Source organism: Choloepus didactylus, chromosome 24 (genome assembly GCF_015220235.1).
Source record: "Choloepus didactylus isolate mChoDid1 chromosome 24, mChoDid1.pri, whole genome shotgun sequence".
NCBI lineage: Eukaryota > Metazoa > Chordata > Mammalia > Pilosa > Megalonychidae > Choloepus > Choloepus didactylus.
The window spans coordinates 648,956-664,213 of NC_051330.1; the positions used below are offsets into that span (position 1 = coordinate 648,956).

Here is a 15,258-nt window from a genome sequence, read left to right on the forward strand (position 1 = left end):
GGTGAGGCGGGTGTAGCCAGGCAGGATGAGCAGGAGAGCTGCCCCCGAGCTGGATGTGAGTCCAAAAATAAAGACAATTAGAATCTCTGCCAGGGGACGGTTGAAACGTCATCCCCGGATCCTTCTCACTTCACGCGTCTCGGCAACAAGTGTGCTTTGCACACACAGTCTGACGTTGGTCCCCTGCGGGAAAGGAGGTGCCCCCACCTGCCCCCCCACCCCTGCAGCAGCTGGTCAGCCCTCAGCCGCTCCCAGCCACCCAGTGACCGCCATTCACCTGTTCACTCGTCTATCCGTCCATCCGTCCAGCCAGTGTTTACTGAGGTCGGAGGTGGGCGGGGAGGTCGGAGGTGGGCGGGGAGGTCGGAGCTGGACGGGGAGGTCGGAGGTGGACAAGGGGGTCGGAGCTGGATGGGGAGGTCGGAGGTGGACAAGGGGGTCGGAGGTGGGTGGGGAGGTCGGAGGTGGGCGGGGAGGTCGGAGCTGGACGGGGAGGTCGGGAGGTCGGAGGTGGGCGGGGAGGCCGGAGCTGGGCGGGGAGGCCGGAGGTGGGCGGGGAGGCCGGAGCTGGACGGGGAGGCCGGAGGTGGGCGGGGAGGTCGGAGCTGGGCGGGGAGGTCGGAGGTGGACAAGGGGGTCGGAGCTGGGCGGGGAGGTCGGAGCTGGACGGGGAGGCCGGAGGTGGACGGGGAGGCCGGAGGTGGGCGGGGAGGTCGGAGGTGGGCGGGGAGGTAGGAGCTGGACGGGGAGGCCGGAGGTGGGCGGGGAGGTCGGAGGTGGGCGGGGAGGTCGGAGCTGGGCGGGGAGGTCGGAGGTGGGCGGGGAGGTCGGAGGTGGGCGGGGAGGCCGGAGGTGGACGGGGAGGCCGGAGCTGGGCGGGGAGGCCGGAGGTGGGCGGGGAGGTTGGAGGTGGACGGGGAGGCCGGAGCTGGGCGGGGAGGCCGGAGGTGGGCGGGGAGGTTGGAGCTGGGCGGGGAGGCCGGAGGTGGACGGGGAGGCCGGAGCTGGGCGGGGAGGCCGGAGGTGGGCGGGGAGGTAGGAGCTGGACGGGGAGGTCGGAGGTGGGCGGGGAGGTCGGAGGTGGGCGGGGAGGCCGGAGGTGGACGGGGAGGCCGGAGCTGGGCGGGGAGGCCGGAGGTGGGCGGGGAGGTTGGAGGTGGACAAGGGGGTCGGAGGTGGGCGGGGAGGTCGGAGGTGGGCGGGGAGGTAGGAGCTGGACGGGGAGGCCGGAGCTGGACGGGGAGGTTGGAGGTGGACAAGGGGGTCGGAGCTGGACGGGGAGGCCGGAGCTGGGCGGGGAGGCTGGAGGTGGGCGGGGAGGCCGGAGGTGGGCGGGGAGGCCGGAGCTGGACGGGGTGGCCGGAGCTGGGCGGGGAGGCCGGAGCTGGACGGGGAGGCCGGAGCTGGACGGGGTGGCCGGAGCTGGGCGGGGAGGCCGGAGCTGGGCGGGGAGGTCGGAGGAGCCCGGGGCCGGGCCGGCCGGCCCAGATGGCTGAGTGCGGCCAGGACACACACGGCCTCCCCGGGCCTACGTGAGCCGATGGCTTCTGCTCTGCATGAGGGGAAACCGAGGCTCGGGCAGGCGCCGTGGGGCTCCCTTGCTGCCCACGTCCACCCCCTCCCAGCCCGTCTAGAACCCCCTGCTCAAGGGACCCTTTTGCCCCTCCCTCCTCTGTGACTGCCCCCAAATGCCCCACACGACCCTTGTCCCCGTCTCCTGCCCCCTGCCCTGGACGCAGCGGCCGGAGCAGTGAACAAGGGGGACGAGCTCCGGGTCGGCCTTGGGGACTGCGGTGGGCGTTTGCTGGGCTGGTGGCAGCCGCGGTGGGGTGGGGTAGGTGGAGCTGGTTCCCGGGGGACCTTGGATTGCTGGCAGAAGCAGGGTCCCCACGGGGTTCCCAGCTGGGAGAGCACGGGGCAGACGGATGCTGGGAAGGGGTTCTGGGGTGCAGCTCAGCGGGCCCCCAGCCTAGCTCGGGCAGCTGAGGGTGAGCTCCGCCCTCCAGCGCCCTGGGTGGGCGGGTAAGGGTGAGCCGCGGGCTGTGGCTGGGGGGACCCTCCCTCCGAGGCCCTCCTCCCGGCCCTGGGGGCACAAGCTCGCTCACCTCCCCCGCTGGGCGCCCTGCCTGGGCCGGGTCCTGCCGTGTCCCCGGGGCTCCCCTCCCAGCCTTCCTCCCCGGGGAGGTGCCCCCGGCATGGCCCTGCCCTTGGGGTCCCATTTCCTCCCCAGGATACCTGCCGACCCGGGGGACACGGAACAGAGCGGAGGGCTCCTGCCCTCCCGGAGCCTCGGGCTCATCGCCGTGGGAGTGGGGAGGGGGCGGCTGTCTGGGCGGAGGGCAGGGGAGGCCCTCCCAGGGCCCAGGGAGAGGGGGCTTCTAAAGTGGAGGAAAGAGCAGGAGGCCTGGGCCGGGGCTGGAGTGTGGATGGCACGTTTGAGCACAGCAAGATGGGGAGAGAGGGCTGCTCTGGTCTCACTATTTTTCGTTAAATCAACTCTTGCTATTGATTAAAATGAGTATATTTTGTAATTAAATTTTACTTTCCTACCATAAACCACCAGTATTGCTTCCCGTAAACAGAAGGTGACTGTGGGGATTTATTCGTGTCCCCCACAAAAGCCATGTTCGGTCCCAACCCCCAGCCCTGTGGGTGAGCACCCGTTTGTAAACAGGACGTATGAAGGTGTGTGCTGGTTTGGATGTATTATGTTCCCCCAAAAGCCATAGTCTTTATTGCAATCTTGGTGGGGCAGATTGATTAATCCTTCTGATTAGGGTGCAACCTCTTCATTGAATGTTTCCGTGGAGAGTTGACCCCGTCCGTTCAGGTGGGTCTTGATCAGTTTTCTAGAGTCCTTTAAAGGGAGCTCACACGGAGAGCACAGCCCCGGGATATGCTGAGCCGGGACACAGACATTAGACGCGGGGAGGGCCCGGACGCGGGGAAGGCTCGCTGACGCTCTGAGATGCTGTTTGCTCTGGAGAAGCTGAGAGAGGACAAAACACCCCAAGAGCAGCTGAGAGAGACTTTTAGAGCGATGCTTGGGAGCTGACACTTAGAGATGCTTGGAGATGCAAACAGAAGGACGTTTGGAAATGCTAAGTTAAGAAATGCTAGCCCAGAATTTTCTCTAGAGAAGCTAAGAGACACAGAAGCCCAGAGACGTTTTGGAGAAAGACATTTTGAAACACAACCCAGGAGCAAAGGACCAGCAGACGCCAGCCCCGTGCCTTCCCAGCTGACAGGGGTGTTCCAGACACCATCGGCCTTTCTTCAGGGAAGGTGTCCTCTTGTTGGTGCCTTAGTTTGGACACTTTTACGGCCTTAGAACTACAAATTTGTAATGTAATAAACCCCCTTTATAAAAGCCCATCCATTTGGCAGCTCTAGCAAACGAGCAGGATGTTACTAGTGAAGGTGAGTCCAAACTGAGGGTGGGCCTGGGTCCAACATGGCTGAGGTCCTTGTAAGCAAAGGAAATTGGGCACGGAAAGAGAAGCTGAGGGAGCAGCCAAGAGCACACGGAACCCAGAGGATAAAGGAGAAGACACCGCCATGTGCATTGCCGTGTGACGGAAAAGCCAAGGACCGAGGGTTGCCGGCAGCCAGCCCAGGACGCTGCCGTCTCCACGGGCAAAGCATCGCCGTGCTGACGCCTCGAGTTTGGACTTCTCTTAGCCTCAAAACCTGAGGCTATAAACTCCTGTTGCTTAAGCCAACCTGTTATATGGCAGCTGGGGAACTAATACAGTGACCATAAAAATTAATTTAATGAAAACAGAGATTATTAAATTTTAAAAAGAATAAAAATCACAAAATAAAACACCAACATGCTGGTTCTGGGCTGGTGTAAACATTCTCCTTTGTTTATCCCACTGAATGCAGCGTGAAACCTGACCAAATGCAGGGAGCAGCTGTTTGGAGTCTCTGAAAACTAACGAGTCGCAGGCAGATTGGGGAAGAGCAGAGTGTGAAGACCCACTGGGGAACCGGCGGGGAGCTCACCCTTTTTCTTTCCTCTGGTCAGGGCAGGCTGAAACCTGGACGGGGCATCGGCACCGGGAGAGAGAGCTCCAGGAGGAGCAGGAAAGGGGTCTTCTGATTCTCAGAAAGAGTGGGAAAGGCCATGTTCCGTCTTCCTCTCCTGCCTCGCACGCAGCCCACCGGCAGCCCCGTGGGAGCCAGACTCGGCTCGGGAACCAGGCTCCTCTGCCTTCAGCTCCCGTCACCTTTCGGGCCAGGTTCACCTTCCCCAGGAAGGATGTGCATCTGTCCTGTGGACACATCTCCCTGATCTCATGGACACGTCTCCCTGATGTCCCCGCACTGTGCTAGGCCGTTAGTGCCACATGTAAATATCAGCGTATCCGGGGGCTGGACCCCACTCCCCGGCCCAGACCCTGTGCTCCTAGCTCCCTGCCGACTCCTCGGCTCCGCCAGCCTGGCCTGGGAGCTGTGCAGGAGCCTTCACCCGTGCACCTTCCTCCCAGCGCGTCAAACTCCAGGCCCCACGCGAGTCTGTCCACCTGTGCTGTCTGCTGCCGCCTCCTCCCCCGGGCTCGGGGCAGGGGCAGGGGCCGGGACAGGGGCAGGGGCCGGGGCCGCGGGAGCCCGGGGAACATGGCAGGGTGGTCGGTCGCTATTGGGAGTGCTCTGCCCCTCCCCACCTTCCTCGAGAACCCCCAAGCTTTCGGGGACTGGGCTGAATGCAAGAGGGCCATGTGCCCCTTCCTCTTTTCTGGCATCTGGCTGGTTGACACATTTCCTTAATGTCACCGCGTTATGTTAGGTTGTAAATACCGATGCTATAAATATGTGCGTCACGTTCAGCATCTCAAGGAAAATGCCCTCGGCCTGTCAGGAGCACTGACGAGTCGACACTGGACACCTGCCTGGTCTTTGCGGCTCTTGAGCTGAAGACCCTAAGAGAGTGGATAATCGTCTACTCTTTTTTTTGCAGTACTATCTAGAGGGTTCATTTTTTTTGTTTTGTTTTGTTTGTTTGTTTAGCTTTAAAGGCATTTTAAAAGCCTCCATAACACTGAATCATTGATGACGGGCTTGTTTCATAATTGAGATGGCTTATCTGAAATAGGAGAGCCGGCTTTTTCTTCCCGGAGGCGAAACTGACACACGTGTGTGTCTGGGGACGATGTTGGGGTTGTAGGAGGATAAAAATCTGGGTGTGGGCAGCTCAGGGGCTTTCCCAGAAGGCCGTGCTGCGGGGAGCCGGGGACAGACCCCTGGGGAGGCAGTGGCTGCTGTTTATCACCAGCTCGGGGGACGTCCCCCCGGCGCGCCCCACCCATGCCGGCAGCCTGGGGCTCACGGGGCGGCGTGCCCAGGTGCCTGGGAGCAGAGGAGGCCCCGGAAGCCAACCCAAGGCCGGGGGGTTCCTTGACCGAACCCTGGAGCCACCACTGGCCCGTCAGGACCCGGAGGTTCTTGAAGGAGGGACCCAGAGGGGAGCTGGGCTCAGCCGTCAGCACGGAGGAGATGTGGGGACACCTCCCAGGTAGCAACGAGGTGACATCGGAGTCCCCGGTGCATCCTTGTCCACCGGCCACTGGGCCCCAGAGTCGTCTACGGCCTCAGACAATGGGGGGGATGGAGCCGGGGAAATGTTTGATATAAGGATTCTTTTCACTTCCAGTGACAGAGCCCGACTCTAACTGGTCAAAACAGAAGAGGAATTTACTACTTCACATAAATATGAAGTCTGAATGTCTCAGACCCGACGGGGTGCACATGGCTCGCGTGGCCTGACGCCCCTCGGGGGCCGGCTTGCCTGGTGCGGGTGGTGGGCCCCGGGCTCCCCTGTGGGGAGACGCCGTCGCAGCTCGCCCGGCCTTCAGTCCCGCTGCAGAGACGCCGGGAGGGCAGGCTGAGCACGTGCGCCTCCCGAAACCCCACTGAGACGCAGCCGTGGGGCCTCTGTCCAAGTGAGACACAACCAGACCCACAAGGACGGGAGGGCGGGTGCGGCGACGACAGCAGGAACCTTCAGGAAAGGGGGGACACCGGGCCGAGTAACCGGGGACAGAGCAGACCTGAGCGAGCCAAGCCTGCCCGTGTGGGGAAGGCGGAATTAGGAGGGGCGGCTCCGGTCCCAGGATCAGCTTCCAGCAAAAGGCGCACCCGGATCGCCCCACGGTGAGCTGATCCTCCACCTGCCCTCTCCGTCGGAGCGTCCGGCCAGCCTCAGTCCTCTCCGACGGCCGGGGTCTCCCAGACGCTGGAGGAGAACTTCCAGCACGGCGGACAGAGAGCAAGACAAACGGGGGAGAAGGGCAAATGGGAGAGAACAAAGACAGTGCGGGAAGAAGGAAATTTCAAATAAGACCTGTTACTAATACTCTCAAAGAGCTAAGAGAAAATTTTACGTCTTTGGAAAGAAAACAAGGGTGTTACATATCCAAACAGGAACATTCAGAGGACAAAAAAAAAAGATATCATAGAAATTAAAAACAAGTCAGCAGAAATAAACAAGAGAAGGATTGAAGATAAAATGGAAAAAAAATGTTCAGAAAGCAAAGCAATAAGATTTTTTAATGGGAAAATGGGAGGGAAAAGGTACAAAATTGGGGGACAAGTCTGGGAGACCCCACACCGTGTGCAAAGAGTTCCAGACACAGAAAACAAAGGAGAGGAAATTATCAGTGAAATTATTCAAGAAATTTTTCCAGCGCTGAAGGTCATGAATTTCCAGCCTGAGGAGGTATTTAAAAGACCCGTATCAAGGTACATCATGTGACATTTCGGAAACACGGAATTAGATGAGCAACCAGCCTGGCTTGTCTGGGATATGGGACTTTGAGTGCCAAAACCAAGGGCAGTCCTGGGCCAATCAGGATGGGTAGTCATCCTAGTGGGACAAAGAGAAAATTCTGTGACGTTCAGAAAGAAGCAGGAAAACACAATGCCTTCAAAATTCTGCAGAAAAACTTTTTAATCTAGATCTGCTGAACTATCAACCATGAACTATCAACCATCCTATCAAATATGGTGGTAAACTGGGAACACTTCAGGCGTGCAAGGTCTCAAAGAATCCACTTCCTACAGACTTTCTCAAGAAGCCTTTGAAGGACATGCACCATCAAAATGAAAGAATAAATCAAGGAAGAGACAGGAAACAGGAGACCCAGAACACGAGAGACGAGAAAGGAGCCCCTGGGGGGGGGGGTGGGAGGTGGGCCCAGGATGACTCTGCACCAGCCGTGGGGGCACCTGAGCCAGTTGCAGCGTCGGGACCCCAGAGAAAGGCCGTCATCACCACGACCCCCTTCCTGAGGGCCGTCTTTTCACCCAAGGGCCTGTCACCCACAGAAGTTTTCAGCTTCCCCCTGAGAGCTGGAGGTGGGCCCCCGGGAGCCTAGAGGAGAAAATCAGAGCGGCCCCTCCCTCGGCCCACCCAGAGCCTCATGTCCACTCCCCAGTCCTCGCCTCGGCCCGGCCGGGCACCCCACCATGCTGGGCCCCGTGTTTGCCAGGACTCACTCGTGACCTTGCTGACAACCTCCCCAGGAGGGGTCTTGTCGGCTCCCCGAGAACCTGGAGGTGCCCCCAGGGGTGGTGCCACTCTCTCCCCACACGGCTAGTGGTGCCGGCCGGAAACCAGGCAGGGATAGGGAACTCGAGAGTGGTGGGACCACGAGGGAAAGCGAGGGAACGAGGGGCCCGGAAGCCGAGGCGGCCGGCACTCGGGGAGCTGAGGCGGGGGGCTGGCTGGGGAAGACACAGCGATTCTAGGCCCTGCCCGTGCTCTTTTCGTTAACCCGGGTGTTTGTGTCATTACTTAAACTATATGTGTGTTTATACACTCTTCTGGGTTTATTTTTTTTAATCAAAGGAAAAAAATATATAGCATACTGTCCTAGTTTGCTAATGCTGCAGAATGCAAAACACCAGAGATGGATTGGCTTTTATAAAACGGGGATTTATTTCGCTACACAGTTACAGTCTTAAGGCCACAAAGCGTCCAAGGCAACACATCAGCAATCGGGTACCCTCACCGGAGGATGGCCAATGGCCTCCGGAAAACCTCTGTTAGCTAGGAAGGCAGCTGGCATCTGCTCCAAAGCTCCGGCCTCAAAACGGCTTTCTCCCAGGACGTTCCTCTCCAGCAAGCTTGCTCCTCTTCAAAACATCACTCCCAGCTGCACTCAGTTCCTCTCTTTGAGTCAGCTCATTTATGTAGCTCCACCGATCAAGGCCCACCCCGAATGGGCGGGGCCACGCCTCCATGAGAACATCTCATCAGAATCATTGCCCACAGCTGGGTGGGGCACATTCCAAGCAAATCCAACCATCACCAAAACTTCTGCCCCACACAAGACCACAAAGATAATGGCATTTGGGGGACACAATACACTCAAACCGGCACAGCATACAACTCCGTGTTGGTCTCTAAAATCAAGGCCAAGGATTTGCTCTGGTCGGATAACCGGGCCCCTGTCTGGGGGAGAGTGGCCGTGCTGTGCTCTCACCATGGTTTGGGGTGGAGCGGTGGGGGGATGGCTCCTGACCCTGAAGAAGCCGGATCGAGGGGGTGGTGGCAAAAACAGAAAGCCCTTGGCCGAGCTCGGGAGAGCACGGGGGAGGGGGGTGTATTTCAAGCCCCTTGAGTGGCAGGTGACCCTCAGCCCAGGGTGTCCCCTTCTAGAAGTGTGTCCGCAGGAGTAATCGAGGATGTGGCCCAAGAGCAAGAGTAAGGCCTTGTGGTGGTTTGGAGCTGTCTGTACCCCAGAAAAGCCATGTCCTTTTAATCCGTTCCTGTGGTGTAGACTAGTGTGGGAGGGACCTTTGATAAAGCTGCTTCCATAGAGATGTGACCCCCCCCATTCAAGGTGGGTCTTAATCCTTCACGGGGGTCCTTTGTAAGAGGATAAAAGGTAGAGACATTTGGAGAGAGCTGAGAGAGAAATGCCCCAGAGAAGCTAAGAGAGGACCCACAGATGCTCAGAGAGGAGCCACTGGAACAGAACCTGAAGGCCGTGAAACCCGGGAGAGAAGGACCAGCAGACATCCCCGGGCCTTCCCATGTGACAGGAACCCAGGTGCCATCAGAACTTCTTCAGAGAAGGGATCGTCCTCTTGATGCCATAATGTGGACATTTTCATGGCCTTAGATCTGTAAATTTGTAAACTAATAAATCCCCATTGTAAAAGCCAACCCACCTCTGGGATATTGCATTCCAGCAGCTCTAGCAAACCAGAACAGGCATTGACAGGATTATGAAGTGAGAGAGAAGATGACTCTTCCGTTCTTTGGAGAGCTCTGCTTTCACTCACTAATCTGTGATGGATCTTGGTTGCCGTCAACTCGCAACCCACAGATTGCCTACGGGTCTCACCCTGAGCTCTCAGAAACTGGGTTCCCCAAGATATGCAAACAGCAGGTTCTGTTAGCATGAGCTGAGGGCAGTGTGGAGCCTGAGGAAAGTCAGGCCAGCCCACCCCTCACATCCAGTCTGCTGGGTGGTCTCCTGAGGGCAGGCCCAGGTGACTTCCGAGGGTGAGCCTGCAGAGCCTGTGGGCTGAGGCTCGGGGGGCCCTGGTGCCCTGACAGCCTCCCTTCTGACACCAGGGGACATGGAGGAGATGTTCATTGGGTCCAGAACACACTCAGAGCCCAGGGCTGTGTGGCCCCAACCTTCCCCTAAACCCTGCTGCCAGTGGCAGGTGTAGGGCAGGCGGACAAGGAACATTATCCTACCAGGGTTCCCAGCTCTAGCCCCAGAACACACCTGGCCCCGAGGGAGAGATGCTCAATAGAAGGTAATTATTATCACCAGTATTGTTTCAGCCAGAAGTTCTGTCCAATGCAATATGACAAGAAAAGGGAGTGAGGTTTAACCACTTGAAAGGAGGAGCTAAATTACCGTCAAATGGAGACATCACTGGCTTCTGGAAAACCCAGGGCTGGTAGGACTTATGAGAAATGAAAATCCGTATATGAAGCCCAGTAGCAATAACCAGTGAGTGGTTTAATGTGGGAAGAGGAAGCAGATGATGGGTGAGAACGTGTAACCGTGGAAAGTTCTGCGACACAGTAAGGCAGGGGCAGAGGTAGCTGTGGTTGGAGTTGTGGATCTACTGCAGCCTTGGAGGTAACGGCTCCCAGCAGCTGTTGGAATCTGATTTCAGGAGCTTGGCTGCAGGGACTGGGATGGAGGGGCAGGGTGGCATGGTGGGGGGTCTCCCAGGCTGGCATGGACACCTGGTGAACCGTGGGGGTCCAGTGGGCAAGTCTGCTCAGAGCAGAACTTCAGGGAGCAGCTGGAAGGACCCGCTGTGTTGTCATCTCAGCCCGTACCAGGCAGTGAGCTCCTGAGGGGAAGACTGGTATCGACGGCCCTTGCTTCTCCGTGGTGGACACTGTGCCACATGCTTTATGCACTAAATCTCTCCAGCTCCTCTTCAGAACCAAAGAGGGATTCTTTCCCAGATCCCACGCCTGGCAAACAGGCTCTGTGGAGATGGCATTCATCAGAGATCTGAGGAAGTTCTCCTCGTGGCCCAGCTGCTGTCCTCACCGGGGCCCTTCCAGAAGCACCCGTGCTCTGTCCCTTTGGCCCAAGTGGCCCAGCACTGACCAGCAAAGCACGTGGGGGACGTCTCTTCTCCAGTCCCCAGGATGTCATGAGAACAATGTGCACTGACCAGGCACATGCTTGGCCTCCGTAGGCCTCGATGGATTTCCCATTTTGCAGCCCTTGGAGTGGTGGCAGCAGACAGGTTGTAGACGGGCCGTCCAAGAACTGAAGATGTCATTCTAAATGTGCTCCTGCCCCATGGGGTGCCCTCCACAGTGGCTTTAAAGAAAATAGAATTAATTGCCATCCTTAAAATCAAAACACTGTAAACATCAGTTCTGGCATCTCTGAAATCCTGGAGGGTCAGCGTGTGCTCAGCCCGGGGGCTCGGGGGTCCTGTGTTCCCTGAGGCTCCAGCCCCTGCCCCTCTCCACCGGCCCCACCCTAGGGGACAGCTGGACCCTCGCAGCCTCCTGCTGTGTGTTTTGCATGTTCCGGTGAAAAGAAAAGATGTTCCCTGTGCCCATGTCGCTGTCAAAAGTAGGGAAATGCAAAAAGCACATGGAAAGATTCTCGACATCAGGGAAATGCAGGTCAAAACTGCAGTGAGTCGCAACTTCACACCCCTGAGATGGGTATTATTAAAAACACAGAAAATGATGAGTGTTGGCAAGGCGGTGGAGAAGCTGGAGCCTCATCCTTCGCTGGTGGGAATGTGAAACGGTGCAGCCGCTGCGAAGATGGTCTGGTGGCTCCTCAAAGTTAGACGGAGAATTGCCGTGTGACCCATGAGTCCCGCTTCTAGGGCTCTACCTAAAGGAACTGGAAACGGGACTCGGACGGATACTTGCACACCGATGTGCATGGCGGCGATACTCACAGTTGCCAAAACACGGAGGTGACCCAGGTGTCCATCAGCAGAGGATAAAAAACGTGGGATACACACACGATGGATATTATTCGGACATAAGGGGAATGACGTTCTGATTCACGTGACACCACGGATGAACCAGCGAAATAAGCCAGACATACAAGGACAAATATCGTATGACTCCACTTACGTGGAGCATCTAGAATAAGAAGATTCCTAGAGACGGTGAGTGGTTTAGAGGTTCCCAGGGGCCGGGAGGGCCGGGAGTGGGGTTACTGCTTCGTGGGGAGAGTTTCTGTTTGGGGTGATGAGAAGGTTTTGTAACAGACGGTGGTGATGGTAGCACGACAGTGGGAAGGTAATGGATGCCGCTGGGGTGCACATGTGAAAATGGTTAAATGGAATTTCTATGTTGTATGAATGTTACCGAGTGTTTTTAAGCAGGCAGAGGAGGAAGGGGGATCCTCCAGGGCTGCCTCGGCGTCTCTCCCTGCGGGTTTGCTCCCTTCTCGCCAGGGGCCGGGCATCGGCCACCGTGTCCCTCCCTGCTGGCTCCGGAGGCCCCGGGCGGGCGGCTCCAAGTGTCGGGGGGCAGCTGCCTCAGGAAGGGGGCTGCTTCCTCATGGGATCATTTTCTTGGGATCCAAGGATCTGACTGGGGAGGTGAAAGGACACGTTGTCAAATCGCGGTGCAAAGCCAGGGGACGGTGACGACCGACACTGCCCCGCCTCGCCCGGCCGCGTGGGCTGTCCGTGTGAAGCTTGTTCGTTGACAGGGTGCGCGGCGGTGACAGGTGGAGGCAGACTGCACGTGGCTTTAATTCCCACCCGCCCTCGGCAAGGCAGAGAGGGAGAAACTGAAGGGGCTCTTTAAACAGCACCCCCAAAAGAGCTGCCACCTTCCCGTCACTGGCAGGCCTCTCGAGCTCACCATCCCTGCCGTGGCCCCCGAAACTCCCAGCCCCTACATCACGTGCACTGTGCTCACAAAACCACCTGGCGTGGGAAACTTATCGGTGACTTGGCACATTTCCAAGGGACGTTGTGAAAAGAAACAAGTTTCCCATCACTCATTGGCTTTTAAAAATTACCCCTGGACATTCAAATGATGGAATACAGTTCAGAACAAAAAAGAAAAAACAGGAAAACTCAAGACCCTATGAACAATCTCCAAAATGCAGTGTTAGCAAGAAGAGCCAGCATTGGAGAGTGTTTACACCACATGACTTTTTGCATGTGTGATAAAGAAGAAAAGGGGGTGTGTGTCTATTTATATGTCCTTGTCCCTGCATAGAGAAGCTCTGGGAGAATAAATAGGCTAGTAGAAGCAGTTACCTGCAGGAGGGGAGCCCACCCCACCCCCGTCCCTCCCTGACCCCTCTGCACGGTCACTCACCGCTGCCCGCCTCGGACGGACAGGAGGAAGTGGGTCTGTGAGATTTGACAGTTTCATCGGCTGAAAACTGAATGCTCAGAGTTTGCTGGGGAGGTGAAAGTAAACTGTGTCTGTCACCGGGGCAGAACTGTCCGGGGTGCGGGCCTCACAGACACCAGCTCTCGGGGGGCTGCAGGGAGCCAGGCCAGACCCCGTCCACACTTCTTTTCCAACTGGGCGTGGACACGCTGCCAGCCCCGTCCCTGCGAGGGGGGCCCGTACCCTCATTTTACAGGACGAGGGTGGCTCTGAGGATGGGGCATGCACAGGCTTCTCGGTTGTGCTCTCTCGAGTCAGGAAACGCCATCCTTTTGCTGCCTTCGTTTCACTTCCGAGGCATCAGGGTCCAAGCCCAGACCCCCGTCCTGTGGGTGCAAACCCGTTTGTAAAGAGGACCTTTGGTGATGGTGTGAGTTACGGTGAGGCCGATGCGACAGCCGTGAGCAGGGGAAATGTGGGCACAGAAGCGGGACACAGCGGACACAGCTGGCAGAAATTGAGTCACAGATCGCGGGCGAGCCGCCGCCAGCTCCTGCCAGGACTGCAGAGGAAGCACGGTCCTGCTCACACCTCAGTTTTGGACACACTGAGGATGAGAAATTCCCGTTGCTGAAGCCACCTGAGAGTTGGCCCTTCATCACAGCGAGTCCTGGCAAAACCGAGCACAGGGGGTTGGTTTCAGAAGGACAAACTGCTTGGGACCCCCAGAAGCTGCCCCAGGTCCCCGGAGCCTTGCCATCGTCAGTCCCGGGATGGTGAGCTTCGCTGGATCCAAGGAGGAGAACGTGAAATGCAAGAACGTCCAGGGCGTGTTTTGGTTTGCTAAAGCTGCCGGAATGCCGTATACCAGAAATGGGTTGACTTTAACAATGGGGGTTTACTAAGCTACAGTTACAGTTCTGAGGCCGTGAGAGTGCCCACGGTAAGGCATCAGCAGGACGATACCTTCTCTGAAGAAAGGCTGCTGGCGTCCAGGGCTCCTCGTCACATGGGAAGGCTCACGGCTGGTGTCTGCTGGTCCTTCTCGCCCAGGTCCGTTGCTTTCAGCTCCTGGTTCCCGCGGCCTCTCTGAGTGTCTCTGTGTTTGTCTCTTAGCATCCCTGGGGCGTTTTTCTCTCTGAGCTTTCTCGAAATCTCTGTCTTTTATCCTCCCATAAGGACTCCAGCAAGGGGGTTAAGACCCACCTTGAGTGGGTGGGGTCACATCTCCATGGAAACAGCCTAATCGGACGGTCCCCCCCACAGCAGGTTGCCCCACAATTGGATTACAAGGACGTGGCTTTTCTGGGGGACACACAGCTCGGAACCGGCGCAGGGCGGGATGTTAACACGTGCGAAGGGAACGGTCCCTAAAGGCGGGCAGGGCGAGGGGCGCGAAGGAAAGAAGATGCACTCAGTCACGCGCTCGCTCATTCCTTCAGCCACAGTTTACCGAGTACCTGTTATGTTCCAGGAGCTGCTTGAGGTGCAAGGATGTTGGTGGAACCAGACAGACCGCCTGCAGCTTACAAGTTCAGGGAGAGAGTGACAAACTGGAATCCCAGAACTCGCTGCTTCTTCAGGTAGTAACCGAGCTCAAAATGAAAAAGCTCAGACAGGTGCATATGTGAAAGGTAAACCCATCTCTCAAGGGGGGCTTCCTAGAGGGGACCACTGCCCCCGTTTCTTCTGTATTTTACGGGAATCTTCTGCACATGGCCACATACACACTTTAAAACCCAGCAAAGGTGAGCCTGGTGTTACCGCATGTCCCAGACCTGCTCATGTTGAGCTTCGTGATCAGCGGCTGCGGTCTGGGCTGTGGCAGCCTGGAGCTCTGCACCCCAGAAAAGCCCTTAAACTTCACCCACTCCTGTGGGTGTGAGCCCGTTGCAAGGAGGGCCTTTCAGTGAGGCTACTTCAGTGAGGGTGTGGCCCAGCCCAGTCAGAGGGGTCTTTATCCTGTTACTGGGGTCCTTTATAAGCAGGATAAAATTCAGAGAGAGCATGAGAGAGAGAGAGAGAGAGAGAGAAAGCCAGAGAGCAGCCAGAAGCTGAAAGGCACAGGGTCTGGAAGAGAAGGGTGGGCCAGGAGAGGCTGCCATGTGTATCTCTACGTGATGGAGGAGCCCAGGGCCGAGGGTCGCCGGCAGCCAGCCCAGAACGCTGTCTTCAGGAAGAAAGCATCGCCTTGATTTGGACTTTTTCCTGGCCTCAAAACCGTGAGCCAATAAATTCCCACGGTTTAAACCAACCTGTTGCATGGTGTTTGCTCTAGCAACAAGGAAACTAAACCAAGCTACAAGCCAAAGTCCAGGGCGGGGGCTGACAGGAATGGCCTGTCTCCTGTCCTGGGGTATTTGCTGTGCCTGCCCCCCTCATCTGAGAATTGGGGAGGGGGTGTCGGCATCTGCATCAGTCAGGGTTCTCCAGAG

General features: G+C 57.6%; 1 protein-coding gene across 1 annotated transcript; it reads right to left on the minus strand.

The window, feature by feature from the left end:
• Positions 1–281: 281 nt before the first annotated feature.
• Positions 282–4,625, minus strand: LOC119519707 (basic proline-rich protein-like). The gene is made up of 2 exons (XM_037817459.1): positions 4,483–4,625; positions 282–2,328 (listed from the first exon to the last, which is right to left on the minus strand). The coding sequence occupies exons 1-2, from the start codon at positions 4,623–4,625 to the stop codon at positions 282–284; spliced, it is 2,190 nt and encodes a 729-aa protein (XP_037673387.1).
• Between the last annotated feature and the right edge of the window lie 10,633 nt (positions 4,626–15,258).

Bases quoted from the DNA above. Each gene is read 5' to 3' on its own strand.
- LOC119519707 (XM_037817459.1), bottom strand. From the start codon at position 4,625: ATGTTCCCCGGGCTCCCGCGGCCCCGGCCCCTGCCCCTGTCCCGGCCC. The intron at 2,329-4,482 runs GTGCACGGGTGA...CCCTCCGCCCAG, and splicing joins TTTGACGCGCTGGGAGGAAG to ACAGCCGCCCCCTCCCCACT.